We start from the raw sequence: 20,202 nt of genomic DNA on the forward strand, positions 1-20,202 counted from the left end.
AAAGAGCCCTTTCTATCTTGAAAATGATTGACTCTGAACTATGATAGCCACTCTCCTTCCACAAATGAACCAAAAGAAGTGGGAGTGGGTCTCTGGATGGCTGAAATAGTAGTGCCTAAGGCTTTGATTCTCAAATAGTGGCACTGAAATGGTCCACAACTAGAAATGTAGTATTAGGTAAGATACCCCATTGTGGTATCTGGCAGCCCTTAAGTAGCCAAGCATATCTTTCTTGTCAGTATTAAATTTGTATCTCACCTTATGCTGCTACATTAGATTCTGTCCAAAACCCAACCTATCTTTAAGACTGCTGACTTACGATTCAGCCAGCCCTCCTAGCCTCACGTAACGGGGCTGTGGGGGCAGTGGGGTTTTAGGACTAGACTGTTTTGTTTTTCTCAATAAGCCAAGAAACTTCTCAGATCCTGCAAACATGTTACCTGGTGACATAGCTACAGTATGAATTTTAGGATAGAAAGAAAGAAGGGAAGGGGGAAGGGGAAAATAAAGAAAATAGCCCTATGAGATAGCTACAGTATGAATTTTTAGGATAGAAAGGAGAGAAGAGGGGACAGAGAGAAGAAAGAAAACAACACTATTTCAAATCATGAAGTGGTTTTGCTTTGTTTTGTTTTGAAACAGAGTTTCGCTCTTGTTACCCAGGCTGGAGTGCAATGGCGCGATCTCGGCTCACCGCAACCTCCGCCTCCTGGGTTCAGGCAATTCTCCTGCCTCAGCCTTCTGAGTAGCTGGGATTATAGGCACACACCACCATGCCCAGCTAATTTTTTGTATTTTTAGTAGACATGGGGTTTTACCATGTTGACCAGGATGGTCTCGATCTCTTGACCTTGTGATCCACCCACCTCGACCTCCCAAAGTGCTGGGATTACAGGCTTAAGCCACCACTCCCGGTGCTAAAGTGGTTTTTATGGTTAACCCCAAATGCCCTAAACTCAGAACTCTGACTAAAAGATGTCTCTTTTTTTCCCTGTAAGTGTGTATACATGAACTCATGCACTCATTCCTGTCATCATTTAAAGGTAATTGTGAGACATTCATTATGACTTCAATACCTTTCACATATTTAAATTTAGTATTTTCTTTATTAAAGGTTAGAAAATATAGGAACTTGGGAACAAGTTAAGGTAAATTTCAAATATATAAAAGCTCACTCTGAGTGAAAACAAGTAAAAACAAGCCCTGACCTTCTAGAGGTAAGAAAAATTGGAATTAAATGTATTCTTTAGGAAATAAAGACCTTGCCAAGAATAGCATGGTTGGTTAAAGCAGTCTGGTGTGGAAGCTGTGTCTTTTAAAAAATAAGATTTCTTTACTTTCTTCTTGACTAATGTTTTTGTCAGAAGAACCATTTGAATAATAAATGAAATGCTTTGAAGTATATTGGGGAGTGGAGAACTTTCCTGTGACTTGTACAAGCTGGTGATACAGATTATAAACTAAGAGGTGCCAAATTCCACCAGTTTACCCAGGTTCTGAATACAAGCAAATGTAGTCAAAGCCATAGAAATATGCTGATGAAGTCATGAAAATGAACAGAAGTGATCCAGATTGTTTAATTTCTTTTGAAATGCTATATTTATTAGATTTTAGCACCCAAAAGTTAAACAGTATTGAATTTCACATATAGCACTTTATTTTTAATCTTGGGTTGAAGGTTATGGCCTTGGCATGACTGAAGAGTGACTCATACAGTTTGCACTGACTTTATTATTATTATTTTTATTTTGATAGGCAAGGAGGAAAGCTGGGGAGTAAGATGATACTGAATTGAGGCTAAATTTGTTAACTGATTGAATTCAAACAGAAATAAAGAATATCACTTAATTTTCTTCTTTTTATATTCGTGTGTATACCCCCTGTGAAGACTTTGAATGTTACTTATGCTTAAAATGCAGCATAAAATATCTCCTGATCATCAAAATTGGCAGTGGGAATTAGCAGTATTTTCTTCTAGTTAATGTCCCAAACTCTGCCGCAGCTGAAATCTCATCACCTGGACACTTTGAAGGAGTGACCAGTATTCTTTATGGACATGTTTCCCATCTTAAAATACAATCACCATGAAATTAATATACTAAGCCTTGGTCACATCCAGGGAAAGACTTGAAGGTAATGTGATTCTCCTAATTAGTAACCTAATTAAATGCTAGAGGGCTTCAGCTATATAGTAATATACTGTGCTTCTGAACAAAGAAACCACCACCATTGAAATTGTATACTTGTAACACTAGTATATTTTTCATTAGTGGCAGGGTATGGGTGGGTGTAATCAGTTTTGTTTCATCTTTAAACTTTGCACAGCAGTCTCCATTGTGCATTCGTTTGGAATATATTAGAGATTAGTCCACTGATTCCACTTCTGTTTGTCAGAATTTAGGGTGACTAAAACTGATGTGAGTTGAAAATTACCTTTTCATGATGGAATAAGCAAATTAAAAGGCTGTTCAAAATATTAAAAAGCAGGTTTAATCTAATCAGGATGGGGAGAGGGGAATCTTTTACCTTAATAACCACTGTAAAATCATACAGCTAAATACAGCAAGTGAGTTTATTAAAGCTGGCCCAACAAATTTGGCATCACTTGGTTGAATATTTGGAATTGTCAATTATACTTAAAATGAATAAAATTGAATTTCTTTTAGTATGTGCTGTTGTTGTTCATTTTTATGGTGATAAAAATATCAGAGATGGAAAACACTCGTTTTTGGAACTAGCATAGGCTCTGGAGTGGAACAGACTTTGAATCCTAGCTTCCGTATTCATTCCCTTTGTGAGCCTGGGCAAGCCAGTTAACTTCTCTGAGCCTGTCTAGAACATGTGAAAGATTCAGAGCATTGTCCTAAAAAATAGTTTGTTTTTTAATTCTTGTGTGATTAATTGTTAGGATTTAAGTGTTTATTGATTTTACTTTTTAAAAGAGCACAAGGAAATATTAATTCTGGTTGTAAAAGTTTAAAGGAAATAGCTGGGCTTTAATCTGAGGAAGAGAAGACTTGAGATGTTTTGGAGAAGGAGCTGGAGGCTAAGAAAACAAGACAGGATGTATAACTTAACTTTTCTAATGTATATGAAAGGTTATTCTTTTAAAAACAACTTTATTGGGGTATAATTGATGTAAAATAAACTGCACATGTTTAAAGTACAGAATTTGATATTTTTATATGCCCATAAAACCATCATCACTGTCATGGTAATGAACCTAACCATCACCCATTGTAATGCTTACCCAACCTCCCCTTCCCACCTTCCTGGCAATGGTGGTTGTATGTTCTGTCACTATAGATTAATTTGCATTTCCTAGAATTTTATGTAAATGGAATCATACAGGATGCATTCTATTTTGTCTGGCTTTTTTACTTAGTATAATTATTTTGAGATCCAACCATGTCATTATGTATATCCATAGCTTGTTTCTTTTTATTGCCAAACAGTATTCCATTGTATGGATATACCACACTTTGTTTGTGTACTTACCTGCTGAATGACAGTTGTGTTGTGTCCATCAACTAGCAACAAATAAGTTGCTAGGAACATTCATGCACAGGTCTTTATATGGACTTAGGCTTTCATTTCTCTAGTGTAAATACATAGGAATTGAACAGGTGAGGTGAATGATAGATATATATTTCATTTTTTAAGAAACTGCCAAATTGAGTAGAGTATGAGAATTCTAGTTGTTCCATATCCTAGCCAAAACTTAGTATGCTCAGTCTTTTTAACTTTAGCCTTTCTAGTGAGTATGTAGCACTATCTCACTGTGGTTTTAAACTTCACTAACGACTAAGGATGTTGAGCATCTTTACATGTATTTGGCATTCATATATCTTCTTTGCTGAAGTGTCTGTTTGAAGCCCAATTTTTCTGTAAGGTTGTTTGCTCTCCCTCACCCCCTCCCCCACCCCTTTTTTTAAATTAGGAGATAAGGTCTTGATTCGCCACCCCGGCTGGAGTACAGTGGTACAATCACAGCTCCCTGTCTCCTTAACCTCCTAGACTCAAGTGATCCTGCTGCCTCAGCTACCTGAGTAGCTAGGACTACAAGTGGATGCCACCATATTATTATTTTTTTGTAGAGGCAGAGTCTCACTTTGCCCAGGCTGGCCCAGGCTGGTCTCAAACTCCTGGCCTCAAGCAATCCTGCTGCCTTGGTCTTCCAAAGTGCTGGGATTATGAGTGTGAGCCACCATGCTTGGCTTTGTTTTCTTATTATTCCAAATATATTTTGGAGACAAGTCTTTTAGACATAGATTTATTTCTTTCCCTGGCATGTGGAACCAGAAAAATTAAATTGCAGCAAGAAAAAGTATATTTATACTTAAGGAAGTATTTTTTTGACTGGCAGTGTAAACATGGGCACTGGGATAACCAAAGGAGGATGTCAGACTTTCTCGGGGTATTTAAAAACTGACTGACAATATTCTGTTCGGGATACTATAGGCATGCTGAAATACGACTCAACTTACTTAACTGCAGTTTTCATTTGAGAAAAGATACCTTGAATGAGTCTTATTGCTAATATCTCAATATCTGTTGCTCGTTTGTGTCATTTTTCCAGGCCAAAAAACCAATTTTGGGGAATTTTTCAAAACTTTCCTCGTACTTTATTATTTTTAAAACTCATTCTTTCTGGTTTTATGAAGTGTTGCTGTGAAACATGAGGAGGGTCATTCAGGGGCATTAATTAGCTTTAGCAAAAACAAATTGCAGTCTCTGCAAACCAATCAAATTAAAAGAAATCCTCAAATTTCTCTCATATAGTAGTAGCACCAATCATTGTTTTAGCTGATGGCATTGGGAAGATTCATTTAACCCTCTGTAGATGAAAGTAATTAGTGAGATTCTAGAGAAGAGGTTCTACATGATGAAAGGAGTTGGAGGTGTGTGTTAATGACGGGATTCCGGTAAAAAAGGGGTAAAGGGTGCATTAACGATGGGATTCCAGTATCGTTAATGAAGGGTTTTCCTGTGTGTAGAAAACACTGGTCATTTGTCTGCAACTCCACAGAGGCTCAAACTAGAGAAAATTGGCTCTAACTATAGAAAGACTGAGTATGGTTAGTGTTAGACATAAAACTTTTATTATTAGCATTAATATTACGAGATTAAGCAATGGAACAAGTTAAGAGAGGTCATAATGATATTTTAAAATAAAAAAAGATTAGCTATCTGCCTGGAATGTTTAAACATCCATTATTGAATTTTGTTATTGAAGGTGATTTTAGAGGTCACTTATTCTAATATGCTTTTACAGATGAGGATGTGAAAGGACATTATGTAACTTGCTGTGGCCACACTGTTAGATACTAATATTTTAATTTGAAGATGTCTTAAAAGTAGCCTTTCGTAAGAGACTCGAAGGAAACTGTGTAAGGGCTTCTGCTTCATGGTAGGTTTCACTTCACCAAATCACTTAAAGCTGATGACTATATATTTTTTCTAAGCCCATGAAGATTCTGCCAACGTGCTGACATGTATGTGTCTTTTCTTGTCATTACAAATGCTGAAGATTTTTATTTGGGCATTTCAAATTTGTCTTTAAATAAATACTATACTTTGTGCAGGGGCCTTGCTAATCTTCTCAGTATTGTTCCAATTTTAGTATATATGCTGCCGAGGCAAGCACAAAATTAATAGTATTCTTTGAATGACTGTTGAATGACAGGTAAGTGATTTGACCTGAGGTGGTCAGTACTGATGTAGGGTATCAGGGGACACTGCCACAGCCTTTGTGGAACTGTCGCGGTCTGATGTGGGGTTCTTCATAAACTGTTAGTTGATGGCTGCAACTTGCTGGATGACTTGCCTCAAAGTCCTGGTGGTTAATTTGTCCTCCTTAAAGATAATATTTTATAAAGCTTTAGGCTTTGTTTTGTTTAACATTAGTTAGAACAGGAGGAAACATATTTAGACTACCAATTCCTTATGTATGACCTGCAAATATGAGTTCCAGCCATTGAAATTAGTGGGATAAATTGCCTGTGAAGGTTTCCTCATTCATTATCACAACAACAAAAATATTGGCACAGGGCATTTTATTTGGTTGTGGTTACATTTTATTTGGGACTTCATCATTCTTTTTATGTTCCCACCAGACTATCTAGAGTGAAAACTCACATATATTTATATAATACTATGTACTTTATTTTAAAGAGTTTATCTGAGTACTAAAAATAAGAGAAAATATTTTAAAGTACCTAGCACATTGTTTGGCGTCTGGCAGACATTCATTAAATGTTCTTACCTTCAGTTCCTTTTTTCCTTCCTTCTTTTAGCATAGATATCAGAATCTTTTAGAAATGCAATAGATTCTTGTCAAAAGGGAAGTTAATAAAATTGGTGTATGTTGAGCATTCCCTTGACTCACAGGGTGTTTAGATTGTCTAAGATTTTAATATCATTTCAGAGATAATCACGTGAAAAAAAATTGGTCAATGAAAAATATACTCAGCACCTATGATTTGTCCAGTCAGTCTGGGGCTAGAATTAGGGTACTTTGAATACCAGAATAAGAATATGTATTTAATGTGACAATAGAAAGCTATCCTAGGTTCTGGAAAATTTGAAAGCTAGAAAAAGGTTTTTTAATGGCAAGAAAAACATTCCTTTCTAAACCTCCTATCTATATGTAGTAGGGTTACATATTTATAGGGTTTACAAAAATAAGATGGTAAATTATCTCTGTTCCTTTGTGTAGTGTCTTAAAATCACCACTCATTTCTGTTTGTGAACTGAAAAATCAATCACAGTAAATATGGAATCTCTTCCCCTAAAGGATAATGGCGTGAGTTTTAACAGTGACCAACACCAAAGGAAAGCCAGCCTGTTACTGATTTCTCAGACCTATCCACTGCGTGCAACGAAAGGAGGAGACATGCTGAGAGGCCAAGTGTTGTTATGTTCAGCCCCTTTAAAGATTCAGTGGCTGCCTGAATGTGCTCATTTCTTGGTTGTTTGTGGAGCCAGAGCAGAAACATCATGAAGGGTTTCGCAATTGAGAGGGATGTGCCGCTCTTGCAGTCTGCATATGCTGCAGCCCAGCTCCTGCCTTGCACGCAGCTCTTCCCAGCCCAAGAACCCCAAGGGTAGATCTGGAATGCTTTTCCAGCTGTTGCATGAGGAGAACAGTAGACCAGAGTGTGGCTCATTGGTACAGGGTCAGAGAGAAACCCCTCACATAGGCTGGGAGGGAAGATGATGCCAACATTTCAAACTAAGTCTAGCGGTTATTTTTATTTGTTTAGGAAAGACATTTTCTACGGCTTCCAATGTCTTTGTATGTATTTTGCTATGAATTCTTTTCCATGTTTTTCCCAGAGTCAGGAAAGAATTATTGCCAAGGTATAGCACATTTCAGTGCCCCTGAGAAAAATCTCCTTCCCAGCTGTCTAAAACATTTGGTTGGGATCTGAAAATTTTGGTTTCAAATTATATTTTTTGTTGTCTCAAAAAATGATGAAACATTTAATAAAATTTCAGATGAAATGTAATTTTCATTCTCTACATTTTGATCAGTAGGTAACCAGAAACCAGCATTCAGAAATTATGCATCTTTTCATTTATTTAAGAATATTTCTAATTCTGAACAATTAAAGCACATTGTTTACAGAGCTTTTAAAGTAACACCACATTGGATACCTTCAATGTGGAAAATGCCCTTGCCTTATTTCCTAGCACCAAAAGGAATAGTATGAATGCAAGTAGCCATACCATTGCATCTGAGACTCAGTGTTTCTGCCATCAGGTCACTAAATGCCATGCACACTTCTTGCTGGGGCAAGTGGAGGGATGCCCAGATGAGAGAGGCTGATTTCTAGCTCCCAGCAGCTGATATTTCACTGGAATGAACAGCCTGTGGCCTGTCAGCCTGGGTCACTGGGAGGCAGTGTGACGGTGACCCCAAGAGCATGCATTTTCTGAGGCTTAGACTCTGGTTGGGCTTGTCTCAAGTGGTCATACACTACAGTTTTCAGATGTTCTGTGTGGCTTATGATTGTTGGCGTTTCTTCATAGATTTTTTTTAAAGGGTTTAACATGTTGCTTTAGAGCTTTGAGTGGCTCGTTAGATATATATTTAAACTAAACATTCTGTCTGAAGTTACTTTGTGTGTATGTCCATCTGCTCTGGAAATGTGCAGTTTTTAGCTTAGCTACTGTCTACAACTCTTATTTTCTCCTTACTACCCAAACCAAGCATTTTAAAAAATCAAACTCTAAAAGCCCTGAACTAGTTACTTTTCCAAGAAATATATTTCAATAAAGAAATCCATGAGCTATGCAGAGAGCAAGATTACAGTCAATGCATCTTCTATGTGCTAGCAGTTTGAGTTGCAGGAAAAGGAGCAACTAGTTCAGGTGGTGGTGGTAGATCCTTCGATGAATGGAATATTGGCATAGGAAGAACAAGTAGAGAATCTGGCAACCTTGGCCATCACTGACGTCACCCGAGAATGTGGGGAAAGGGCTTCAGGAATGCCACATTTATAACAAAAACATATTTAATAGTTACAGGACATGCAGAAATATCTGCTTTTTCCAATTCACTGGATATGGACTTTTTAAAAATATATATTTTGTGGTTTTTCTCTTTTTATGCATACACACATACCCACACATGTATGTGTTTTCCTGAAGGCAAGATTTGAAACTGTGAACCATACACTACAAAAAAGAAAAAGAAATCTGGGTATAATAATGTTAGAGTGGACAGGAAATAGACTTGGGCCCTGCACCAGGCAAATAAACCAATGAGTTTCACATGAACAAGTTGAATAGGCCCCAAAGAAACTCAAGCCTGCTCTCCTTTCCAGCTCATTTAGAGGGGAGAGAGGTGGGTCGGCCTTTGTGAGCACGTGGAGCCTGTTTGGTACAGGCCAAGCTCTGTTTCCTCAGCCATTTGTTGAGACAGAGAACACTAGGACAAACAATTTGTAAATATGTAAAAAGGCTTATTTTCAAATTATTCCACCTACCTGTCTTCAAGGCATTTTATTTTCCTGCATTATTTCATTTAAGCTTCACAACAGCCCTATGAAAGAAGCTCTCTTCCTTTTCCCCATTTATAGAAGATAAAAATTTAGGAGGTTTACATTTAAAGTCACACACTAGTAAGTGTCAGAACTCAGATGTAAACTTAGGTCTGCTGGATTCCAGAGCATGAGCTTTTTTTTTCTTTTTGAGATGGAATTTCGCTCTTGTTACCCAGGCTGGAGTGCAATGGCGCGATCTCGGCTCACCGCAACCTCCGCCTCCTGGGTTCAGGCAATTCTCCTGCCTCAGCCTCCCGAGTAGCTGGGATTACAGGCACATGCCACCATGCCCAGCTAATTTTTGTATTTTTAGTAGAGACGGGGTTTCACCTTGTTGACCAGGATGGTCTCGATCTCTTGACCTCGTGATCCACCCGCCTTGGCCTCCCAAAGTGCTGGGATTACAGGCGTGAGCCACGGCGCCCGGCCTCTAATTTTAGCATTAGGTTCGTCTCATCAGACCCCTCCTTGCCTCCAGTAGGCAAGAAAACAGTAACCTAGAAATTTTTTTTCTTAGTGTTTATATATATGTATATATATATATATATATATATATATATATATATATATATAAATTCATCTGTGATTTAATCTTTCCACCCAAAGAATTTGTAATAGAAAGGATTTTGAAATAATATTTAACCATTGCTTTATAATGAATGTTAATTAAATATTGCTTTAAGAATTGGCTTCTTTTTTGGTAATTGCATTACTTTTTTGAGGAGCAGTTTTGTTTTACTTTTTAACCTGGTTGTGTGTATTTGGAAACTACCCTAACACAGGGTATCCAAAAGCAGAAAATTCTGGCACTTTCCCCACTTTCCATTCTTCCTCCTGTATGGATGCCAGAATCCTTTGGGAAATCATCATTTACAAAAGTCAGGAGCAAAAGGAGGGGCATTCTTTAGTGTACAGTTACTGCTAATTGGAAACTAAACATCTGTAACCATGTCAGAGTTATTTGTATTTGAAAAGAAACATTTATATACAAGAGCCCTTTTGGTAATATAAAACACATTGTGACACAAAGTGTGTGTGTTGGAGAGGTGCGGTACAGACCGTAGGAGAAGCTTCCAACAAATGACTGTGCTGTACTGAGTGAGGTCATCTGCTAATTAAATCTCAAAACATTTTCAGGTTTTTTTTTTTTTTTTTTTGGTCAGATGAAGTTTCTCCCTGACTCCCACCCCTACCATTCCCTATAGGCCAAAGCAAACATTTTTGTGCATTTGCCAATTGTGTATTAAGCATTTAATCATTTAAAAAGAATAATTGAGAAAATGGATGAGTTGTAGGGAACTGTCCAGCTATCTACTGTAACCATAGCTCTCTGTTTTCTCACAGAAATGTGAGGTGACTTCTTCTCCATCCTGACACTGTGTGCTGCTGGACCTACCTGACAGACCTAAGTGTCTTATGGGGGAAAAATGACACTTTTTTTAAAAAAACTTACTCCATACGTCTTTCTTCTCTTTCCCTACCTCCCCCCAACACCATGATGAAATTCTGCTCAGGCTGTTCTATTCGTGCAGAAATTATATTTGTTTTTCTGTTGTCACATTAAAATAAATGTTGGCAATAACCTCTAGGGTGTTAGAAACATTCCTGTAGTAGGGCCCTATCCCTCTGCTTACTAAGCCAACATGGCCATGTGGCCCTAATGGCCTAGTTCTTACCAAGTAATTCCTTTGTGAACCCTGATTAATTTTGAAAAAGTCAAGAGACCATCTCTTTTTCTCTGCAGAGTCTACCCTCTTCTGGTCTTCCCTGTTCTTGTCGTCTAAGATATTTCTCTAAATTGAGTTACTTTTTTAATTGGATGAAAAATCATGAAGTCTTGAGAGTTCTGGTCAAGAACTTATTTAAGTGGTCATTACCATGTTGGACTTTCCTCTCAAATCATCAGTCTCTTTTCTGTGAAGGCTTTACAGTGCACAGTTTCAACAAAATGGTTATGGTCTTTCAGGTTCTGAGTGTTTATAAAGTCGAGAGGCTTTAAATGACCTGACTTTACAATGACCTTTGTAGAATCTCAAAATAGCACTTGTCCAGGACTTTTATTCCTCCTCTTTGGGTGTGAGTCAGCCCAGAGGCAAGGATTTGGTGATTCAAAGGTCCATCTCTTACTCTCTTAACAATAAGTTCAGACTATGTACTATGCCATCTGTGGCACTCCCCAGTGTGGCCCCACCCACTTCTCAGCCTTAACTTTTACTGTTATTCATGAACCTCTGCATTATTCAGACATATCTACCTATATCTTGAATGTTTCTACCCTTGCTTTATAGCACTTTGTCCCTGGTCGAAATGACTTCAGATTTTTCTTGGCCTACTTGAATCATACATGCTTTCCTAAGTTCCATCCTTCTTTTGATTTTCTATAGTTATAATGTCAAGGTCACTTGCTTCTCACTTTTCCTACACTGTCTCGTACTTTTGGTCATTTTTTTCAAATGTACTTTTCCTCTGGCCAACCCAAGTATGGGCTCTTCACAGACAGTGGTAACTGTCTTATTTTTTATGGCGCTTATCATGGTGCCTTGGCTTATCATAAATACACAATAAACAGTTAATGAGTAAGTTGTTTTTCGCTACTCTCTGTTTATTGTCTTATTCCCAAGGCTGCTTACATTTAATCTTCATGATAAAGAATTACAGATGCTAATGATGTTTTTAACTAAAGCGGTCACCTGTAGAACTAATGCAGATATAAAACATCATTTGGAATAAGGAGCAGCTCCTGTCTCCCCCAGCCCCTGGATGTTCCACCCCAAGCTAGATAGAATGTTAAGTATATACAAAGACACAGATGTGGACATGACTGTAGAAGGGTCTTGTGTTTTTATTTCTCCCCAGGTGCGGTCGCTCCCCTGTCTACCACTCCCGTGAAATGGCAGCTCGTGCCTTGGTCCCATTTGTTATGATAGATCAGATTCCTAATACCATCCAAACTCTGCTGGCCACACTCCCCAGCTGCACTGACCAGTGTTTCCGGCAAAACCATATTCATGGGACACTTCTCCAGGTAAGTAAAGTTGCTTCGTGTGACTTCTGTCAAACATCCTAAGGTGAACTTTGGTTTCTCAAGTACTGTCAGCTGGTCAAGATTTGATACACAGGTCTTTAACTTTATCAGTAGAACTTTTTTTTTTTTACTTCTGAAAGATCAGGTGTCTCCTAGTTGTGCTTTTCTCATCGCAAATATCACTACAGTGTGACATTGTGATTCTCTCAGATTATTTTTTGTAATATACCCTGTGTTTTCTACAGTACACTTTCTCCCACTTGGCCTTACCTCTCTGAACCAGATTAAACTTTGTCTTTTCCATCAAGTATGCCTGCAAAACATTTTGGGCCACTACCTATTCAGAGTGAAACTGAAAGCATTTCTTGAGAGAGGGTAGCCTGAGAGGCGCAGGAAGAGTTACACACATCAGGAAGAGTCTGCCCTATGGCACAATACCTTAGTATGAGGAAGGATTGAATTTTCCTGTTTTCCCTGAGCTACCAAAAAAATTTAGCATTTTGAATAAATGAACAAGTTTTATTGTTTTTAACCTAACATTTCTTCTAGAAAAAAGTAACATACAAAAAGTAAATGAGACTTCTTACTGAAACTGTCCTATTTCAATGCTAACTTGAGGACAGGTAATATTGGTGAGGTCTTCTGTTCACATGGCTGCTATAGTCGCTCACATAGGCATGGGGCTAGGAGTGGAACATAAATTTCAGGTCATATTCCTGGTTTATAAACAGAGTTGAGAGGCAGCCTTGAGGTCTCAGTACATGTTATAAGCCTGAGCTTGACACTGCTGACGTGGCAGGCAGTGTGCGGAGTAATGAACAAGATGAAACTCTGGAGCCAGATTGCCTGGGTGTGAATCTCACATCTACCCCTCATTACTTACACATCTGTGTCTTCATTTGTAAAATGAGGATGATAGTAACATATACCTCATACCTTGTGAGGACTGAGTGAATTAATACATACAACGTGCTTAGAATAGTGCCTGGTGCACCGCAAGATATACAGATAATCATTGTTACTATTAATTTAAATAGACCTATACTATAAAGAAAACTAATCATTTCATAACTAATTTCCCCTAGGTAATAAGAATGCAAGATAGAACTTTTTTTTTTTTTCTGAGACAGAGTCTGTTGCCCAGGTTGGAGTGCAGTGGTACAATATCGGCTCACTGCAAGCTGCATCTCCTGGGTTCAAGCCATTCTTGTGCCTCAGCCTCCCAAGAAGCTGGGATTACAAGCCTGCCCCCACCCCCCACACTCGCTAATTTTTGTATTTTTAGTAGAGATGGGGTTTCGACATGTTGGCCAGGCTGGTCTCAAACTCCTGACCTCCATTGATCCACCTACCTCAGCTTCCCAAACTGCTGGGATTACGGGCGTGAGCCACTGTGCCTGACCATTCCTTGGTGGTTTTCTATATTTAACAAGTATTTACTGAATGTCTACTACATACCACTGTGTCACAGTCCAGTAGCAATAAGTCATTTTTGCCTTGAAGGAGCCAAAGACAAGAACCAGAAAATAAGCAATCACAATGCTAAGTGTCGGGTGAACACATAGCAGGACCACCAGACTTGTCTGGAAAATCAGGGAAAGTGTCCCAGAGGAGGCAACATCTAAGCAGAGGCTGAAAGAGGTTAACCAAGTAAAGGAAGGGAAGGAGTCTCCCATGCAAAGAGAGCAGCAAACAGGTTCCCAGTAGGTGAGACAGCAGCCTGCGTGGGAACTGCTGGTTTGGGTGGGACTGAAGTTCTAGGTTGACAGTTTTCAATTTAGTCTCGGGACCTGTTTACACTCTTAACAGCTGTTGCAGCTCCTAGAGAGTTTTGTCTATCAATATTTCATTAGAAAGTAAACTTGAGACAGGCTGGGTGCGGTGGCTAATGCCTGTAATTTCAGCACTTTGGGAGACTGAGTTGGACGGATGACTTGAGGCCAGGAGTTCAAGGCCAGCCTGGCCAACATGGCAAAACCCATCTCCACTAAAAATACATAAATTAACTGTGTGTGGTGGTGCACACCTGTAGTCCCAGCTACTTGACTTGGAAGGCCAAGGCACAAGAATCACTTGAACCCCAGAAGCAGAGGTTGCAGTGAGTCAGGATCGTGCCACTGCACTCCAGCCCAGGCAGCAGAGTGAGACTCTGTCTCAAAAAAAAAAGAAAACAAAAAGAAAGGAAACGTGAGAAAATATTAAAACACAAGGACTTACAAGCACATATTGCATTAGTCATAAAAATAATGACTTCATCACACACCTTGTAGCCTCTGATAAACTCCACTGTACACTTCGAGAGAATGAGAACAAAAGAGGAAACTATTTTGTTAGCATCACTTGAAAATAATTTGTCTTGTGGACCTCTTGAAAAGATTGCACAGTCCCAGACCGCAGTTTGAGATCATTGGTCTGTGTTATATACAGTATGGGTCTTAGGTGGTTTCTTTGGTATAAATTCTTGAGCACTCATCTCCCTTGAGTTCTCACCACATCTCTGTGATGAAGAGAGGGGCAGGGGTTATTGTCTTAGTCTTAAAGATGGACCATGGTGGTCCAAAGATTATCATTTGCTCTGTCATGCAATTTACGTCTCTTGATTGTGTCAGACTCTGCTGCTGCTTCAAAAGAGCAGGGCTCGAATGATGAGGAATGCACAACAGCCTTTTTAAAGTGTGAACCATATTGGAGTTAGAAGGAAGGCCTAGGTTGTCCAGGGGATCAGCCATCAGATTTTCTTTACTGAAGATCCACTTGTTGCTGAACTTTGTCCAAGTAGTTTGGTTGGGGTTGCTTCTTGGGCTCTCTCACAGTTGTGCAAATGAGCCTCCCAGCCTCGTTTCCCACAGCCACTACTGGCAGGTCTGCCTGGGCTTCCCCAGTCTGCCCAGCAACAAAACATGGTCGTTGGCTCTGTCTCTGGGCTGCTTTTGATATTCTTAAGTTTACTTTTTCTGCTAGATAAAATGTGAAATCCCGTGGCAAGGTTAAAACCCTATAACTCTGGGTTGTTGTGGCAGTTGCTCTTGTTTGTAAATGTTGGTGAGATGAAGGGCTTGTTGAATAAAAGCCAGCAAATGTGGCTGTTGGGTATCGTACTCATGTTTGTCAGACAGATTCCTGCCTTTATCAAGGTTGGTTTACCCTGGCTGAAAAAAAGAAGTCAAAGAGATGTGGAAAGTCTTTCTGGCATGTTCTTTGGAGTGCCACACCTGTGTTGTCCTAGTTCTGTCCATCCTGTGGTTCGTTATGGGGAAAACATAGGGGTTAAGTTGGGGAGGGCTCTTTTTCTCTTTCTTTTCTACAGCTTCTAGATTCCTTCTCCACATAAAGCTACCTTTGAAATCATTAAAAAGCCTGCACCTGGAAAAGAGATGTTAGGGATTGAAAGGAATGATAATCTCCTTTGGACCTTCAGAGCCAGCTAAGTAAATACAAAATTGTTATTTTTTTCAAAAGCAGGAAATCATTTTATAATCAAAAAACAAATTCTTTCACAGAACATTTTCTTGAATTATACATTTTGACTGCTTTGAAAATGTTTACATAAATATATCAAATCTCAGATATTTCTATAGTATACCTTGAAAACAAGAAATATGCTGATCTCTGAATTTTCTGGGACTATGGAAGACTCAAATTATACCACATGTGGGATTCGTTTCTTAATCATTTTAAAAACCAGAGGTTCATAAGTGCTGTGTTGAAATGGTTGGAAGTAACACACATTAGAAAAGGTGAGGTTATACAGCAGATTCCTGAAAGCCAGGGGTAAATGACATTAAATCTCAATAAAGGCTAGGTAAGAGCCATGGACAGTACCTCGTTTGGTAACATCACTAGCAGGGCTGCTCTGTCTTTTAAGTAGAATTAACATTCTGTTTTTGCTGCCAAAACTCTTAATGTTGGGAACTTAACATTATTACTAGGTTACCTTTCACTCTCCAGAAGTCATATTGGAGTTCAGAAAATTCTCTAATATTGAGGAGAAGCTTGGCCAACAATCATAGAAAGGGTTTATTCTGATTCTTTGGTACTTAACTCACATTTTGGTGATTCATAAGGAAATGTATACCATTTGAAATAACAGTTTGAATTTTCAGTTTTTTCATTTCCTGTCTATTTTGTGTGTGTGGCTTTTGTTGCTGTTGTTATGTACAAATAAAAGGCGATCTATGCTCTTTAATTTAGGTTTTGTTTTTTTAGATGGAGTCTCACTCTGTCACCCAGGCTGGAGTACAATGGCGCGATCTTGGCTCACTGCAACCTCCGCTCCCTGGGTTTAAGCAATTCTTCTTCCTCACCCTCCCAGATAGCTTGGAATACAGGCCCGCCACCGCGCCCAACTGATGTTTGTATTTTTGGTAGAGACAGGGTTCCACCATGTTGGCTAGGCTGGTCTTGAACTCCTGACCTCAAGTGATCCACCTGCCTCCCAGTCCTCATGCTGGGATTACAGGCATGAGCCACCATGCCCAGGCGAGATAAGGTATTAGACTCTAAAGCCCATGTTCCTCTTTTCTTTAGAATGTGCTGTCTCCGACTGATGTGAATAACAACTTTTTATGGCTAGGGAAAATGAACCAAGAATGCATCTAAAGATAAACTTTATCACTCAGTTGCTCTCCTGAATTTAATTGGGTATATTATGATACAGTGAAAACAAAGTGAATCCATTAGTGTTATTGAGACAGAAGTCAGTGAAACCCAGGGAAGCTGTGACCTGTAAAAGGTATATTGTACCCTCCCCTCCCCACTCATCTCTCTGTCATCACTTCTCTCTTGTCTTCCATTTAATACTACTCCTCCCTTGGGACCTAGGCTATAGCCAGGTCCACTGTTGCCACACCTTCTATCATCCTTAAGCATTTGACAAAACCTCTCAAACTTGGGTAACCATAGGAGTTATGGATCCTAGATCTAGGAGCTGATAGGACCATGAGAAGGTGGTCAAGACTGAATTTAATTCAGCAGACAATATAGCTTGCTTACCCTGTTTAGGCAGTCATGAAAACACAAGCAGTTTGCCTTTGAGGCAGACTTAAAGAGAGCTGGGGATTAGAAGCTAAGTGAGCCCTCGGGGACTAGGAGTAACAGAAATGAAGAGGAGACAGAAGACATACAGCCAGATAGGGCATCACGTCTAAAAGGAGACTGAAACTGAGGCCATTTCTGCTTGAGTCTGGAACACCCTGATATACTCTGTGTTTGCTATAGAGCCAGAATCTTTACGTGATGGGAACAGTAGTGTTGGGCTGGATGGGACACATGAAGACTGAAGTTAGAGTAGACCTTAGCCTTACCTTTATGGAAAGAAAACCGGAAAACAAAGAAAGAAGTAAAGATAGGCGAGTTCAGTTAGCTAGTTGTATCAAGGAATCACTGTGCGAGAAGCAGGGATTGAACCAACCGTCCTTCACTCTGCTACAGAGTGGAAGCAGGAGCAGTGGAAGCAAGTAGACAATCAGTGATAGAGGTAGCCTTAAGTGTCAACTCTACGGGAGTTTCTTAAACAAGGACACAAATGAACATTTATAGAAAAGATATATATATATTTCCATGAATATTCCTGTTATATCAAACCTTGTGATTAAATATAAAAGAATTATCATTTCCATCTTTTAAAAATGTAACTATGTAAGACAGTGTCTTAATGCCTTAAGAATTTTAATATCATTTATATTTTTTAAAAGTACAAAATTGTGAAACATAAAATAGTCCAGCTGTCCAGAAATGGAACATTCCTTGATAGATTCCATTTGGCAACCTAAGAAGTTGGCCGTCTCCATTGTTATTTGTTTTATGCCTTGAAAATATTATTTCAGAATGGAAAATCAAAAACAAAAGCATGAAACTATGCTGATGTTGTCAGTTATAAATGGATTTCTGGTCTGTGTGCTTTTTTTCTGGAATGAGTCATAATTTAAAGAAAATGCTCACACTTGTCAGGTGGCCAGATTTATTCTTTCTTTTTGAGGACTTGTGTTACTGTGAAGGGATAAAAGTCTGTTGCTAGAAAGGTCCCCAGTCCAAGAAGGGTTAAGGCAGAATTTCTCCAGTGGTGTGGCTATGGTTGTGCCAAGGTATGTATCGATTCCTTCAGCTCTCAGGGAGTCTGAGTGTGGCCTGGCAGGGCCGGAGCCTCTAGGCAGTCACCTGCAGCTGGGAGCAGCATCGTTGGTTTTATCCCAGAGTGCCAAAGAAAGATTACTTTCTATGTGTGCCTTGATGTGAAAAGGATTGGGAAGCCCTGGGCGCCTAAAAAAAATGAAAGAAAGAACTAAACCTTGTTAAATCTTACCTTTTGACAATATATTCCTTTCTGGATATAAGCCCAGAAAAGTCATTTTTAATTAAAATGCTCCTTTTGAAGATGAATTAATCCCTTCCTTATAAACATCCAAAAGCTTTTATTTGGTATCTGTTACTTAGGGAGCTTTTTCTGGGTGTTGGAGACAGCTCTTAGCTGCCAGGTTCTGGACCATTGACTGTACTGCACCGTCATTGTTCCCTGGCAATGTACTGCTGTTGCGAAGTGCTCAGAACTCAGAGTATCAGTCAGGGGCATGTGGAACTTAGAGATTTGCCAGCTGATGTGTCCTCAGGATTTTGTTACTGTTCAGGATTACAGTAGGGGAACTAATGGCAAAAAGAGGAGATATATATATATATATTTAGTTAGCGAGAGAAAAAAATGTGTGTGTGATATAACAGTTACTGAGTTCCTACAGAGCCTCTTCTGGAGGATAGATGTTATTCCCATCCTACTGGTGAAAAAACAGTGAGAGGGGTTGTGAGGTTTCACTAAAGTTATGCAAGATTAAATGGTAAAAAGCAAAACTGAGATTCAAGCTTAGGATTGTTTGAAGCTTTTGAGCTTGTGCTTCTCTGGATGAGGAAAAGAAATATTGTCAGGGGAGACGGGTTCTCTCTGGGGCCTTCAGGTTGTGAATAAAATGGGACTTGATATCATCTATTTATTCATTCATTTGACAACTGCTAATTGAGCACCAGCTACATGCCAAGCACTGTTCTGGGTACTTGGACTACATCAGAACAGACAAAACAGATCCTTGCCTTCCAAGATCACTGCTCTCAGTGCACTTATATTTCAGCAGCAGGGAGACCGTAAGAAATGTTCAAGAAATAAACATTCAATAAACCATACCAGAAATTACTGTAGTAAATATAATAGGTAAATTAGGTAGTTAAAAGGTAATAATTGTTGCAGACAAAAGAACAGAGTAGGCTACAGGAAATCAGGAATAGGTAGGGGAGGAGGGCAGCTGGCATGTCAGAGTAGTCACCATTGGAAATAACATTTGAGCAAATTCTATCACAAGACATGGGAAAACTTATTTTTTGAATGAAGATAAAGAGTAGACATCTTTTCTTCTGAAACTGCTGGCTCAGACATCTGTAAGCAGGTATACCAAGTGTATATTTGAGACTATTGTTACCCATAGGAAAGTGCCAGTAGAGCGGGTAGTCATGGATAAACAAGGCCAGGAAGAATGCTGTTACTTTAGAAACTTAAGAGCTCCCTAAAGTGAGGTTGTCATACTGTAGATAGCAGGACTGCTGGGGACTCTGAAGTACTTCTGCTCTGGAATCACAGTGAATAAGGTCAGTCTGTCATGGTTCTGATGAGCTTAGGCAAAGAGCAAAGTATCCATCATATTAACTTCCTCTGCTTTCTAGTATGACCTTTACCTTAACTCTCTGGACCTTAGAGATGTAGAGTAAATATGGAGAATGTTTATTCTTCTGTTTAGCAAATATTTATTGAAAAGTTAAGTACATCATACTATGTCAGGTACTATGGAGGATACAAAGAAAAGTTAATTTATAGCATATCCTCTGCTCTCAAGAAGCATATGAGCTACCTGGAAAATAAACCATTGACACTGCAGACGGCTACATGTTATGTGCACCAAGCATGTAGCCCAGATCACACACATCTGAGAGGTAAGACCAGGATGGGCTGGAGAGGTCAGAGAAGGCCTTAGGGGAACATTGGGCCTTGAGAGAAACCTTTAAACTACCTTTCTAAGGCAAGGGACATGGGATGAGCAGGCATGAAGGAGGGGCATCAGAAAGTGTTTGCAGGAGGCAATGAGCAAACCA

The 20,202-nt window shown here is 39.1% G+C and overlaps 1 protein-coding gene and 1 non-coding gene across 5 annotated transcripts in view; one reads left to right on the plus strand and one right to left on the minus strand.

The window, feature by feature from the left end:
- The window catches only part of THADA (THADA armadillo repeat containing), a 361,249-nt gene that overhangs the window by 177,968 nt on the left and 163,079 nt on the right, over nt 1-20,202 (plus strand). For all 4 annotated transcript variants that reach the window (XM_035272684.3, XM_035272683.3, XM_035272686.3 and 1 more), the window contains one exon: nt 11,907-12,075. In XM_035272684.3, coding sequence (XP_035128575.3) covers nt 11,907-12,075 — 169 coding nt within the window. The remainder of the gene's footprint in view (nt 1-11,906; nt 12,076-20,202) is intronic.
- LOC118147550 (U6 spliceosomal RNA) lies at nt 5,541-5,647 on the minus strand. The gene has a single exon (XR_004734002.1). It is a non-coding gene; the product is annotated as a U6 spliceosomal RNA (small nuclear RNA).

This window comes from Callithrix jacchus, chromosome 14, assembly GCF_049354715.1.
Source record: "Callithrix jacchus isolate 240 chromosome 14, calJac240_pri, whole genome shotgun sequence".
Lineage (NCBI taxonomy): Eukaryota > Metazoa > Chordata > Mammalia > Primates > Cebidae > Callithrix > Callithrix jacchus.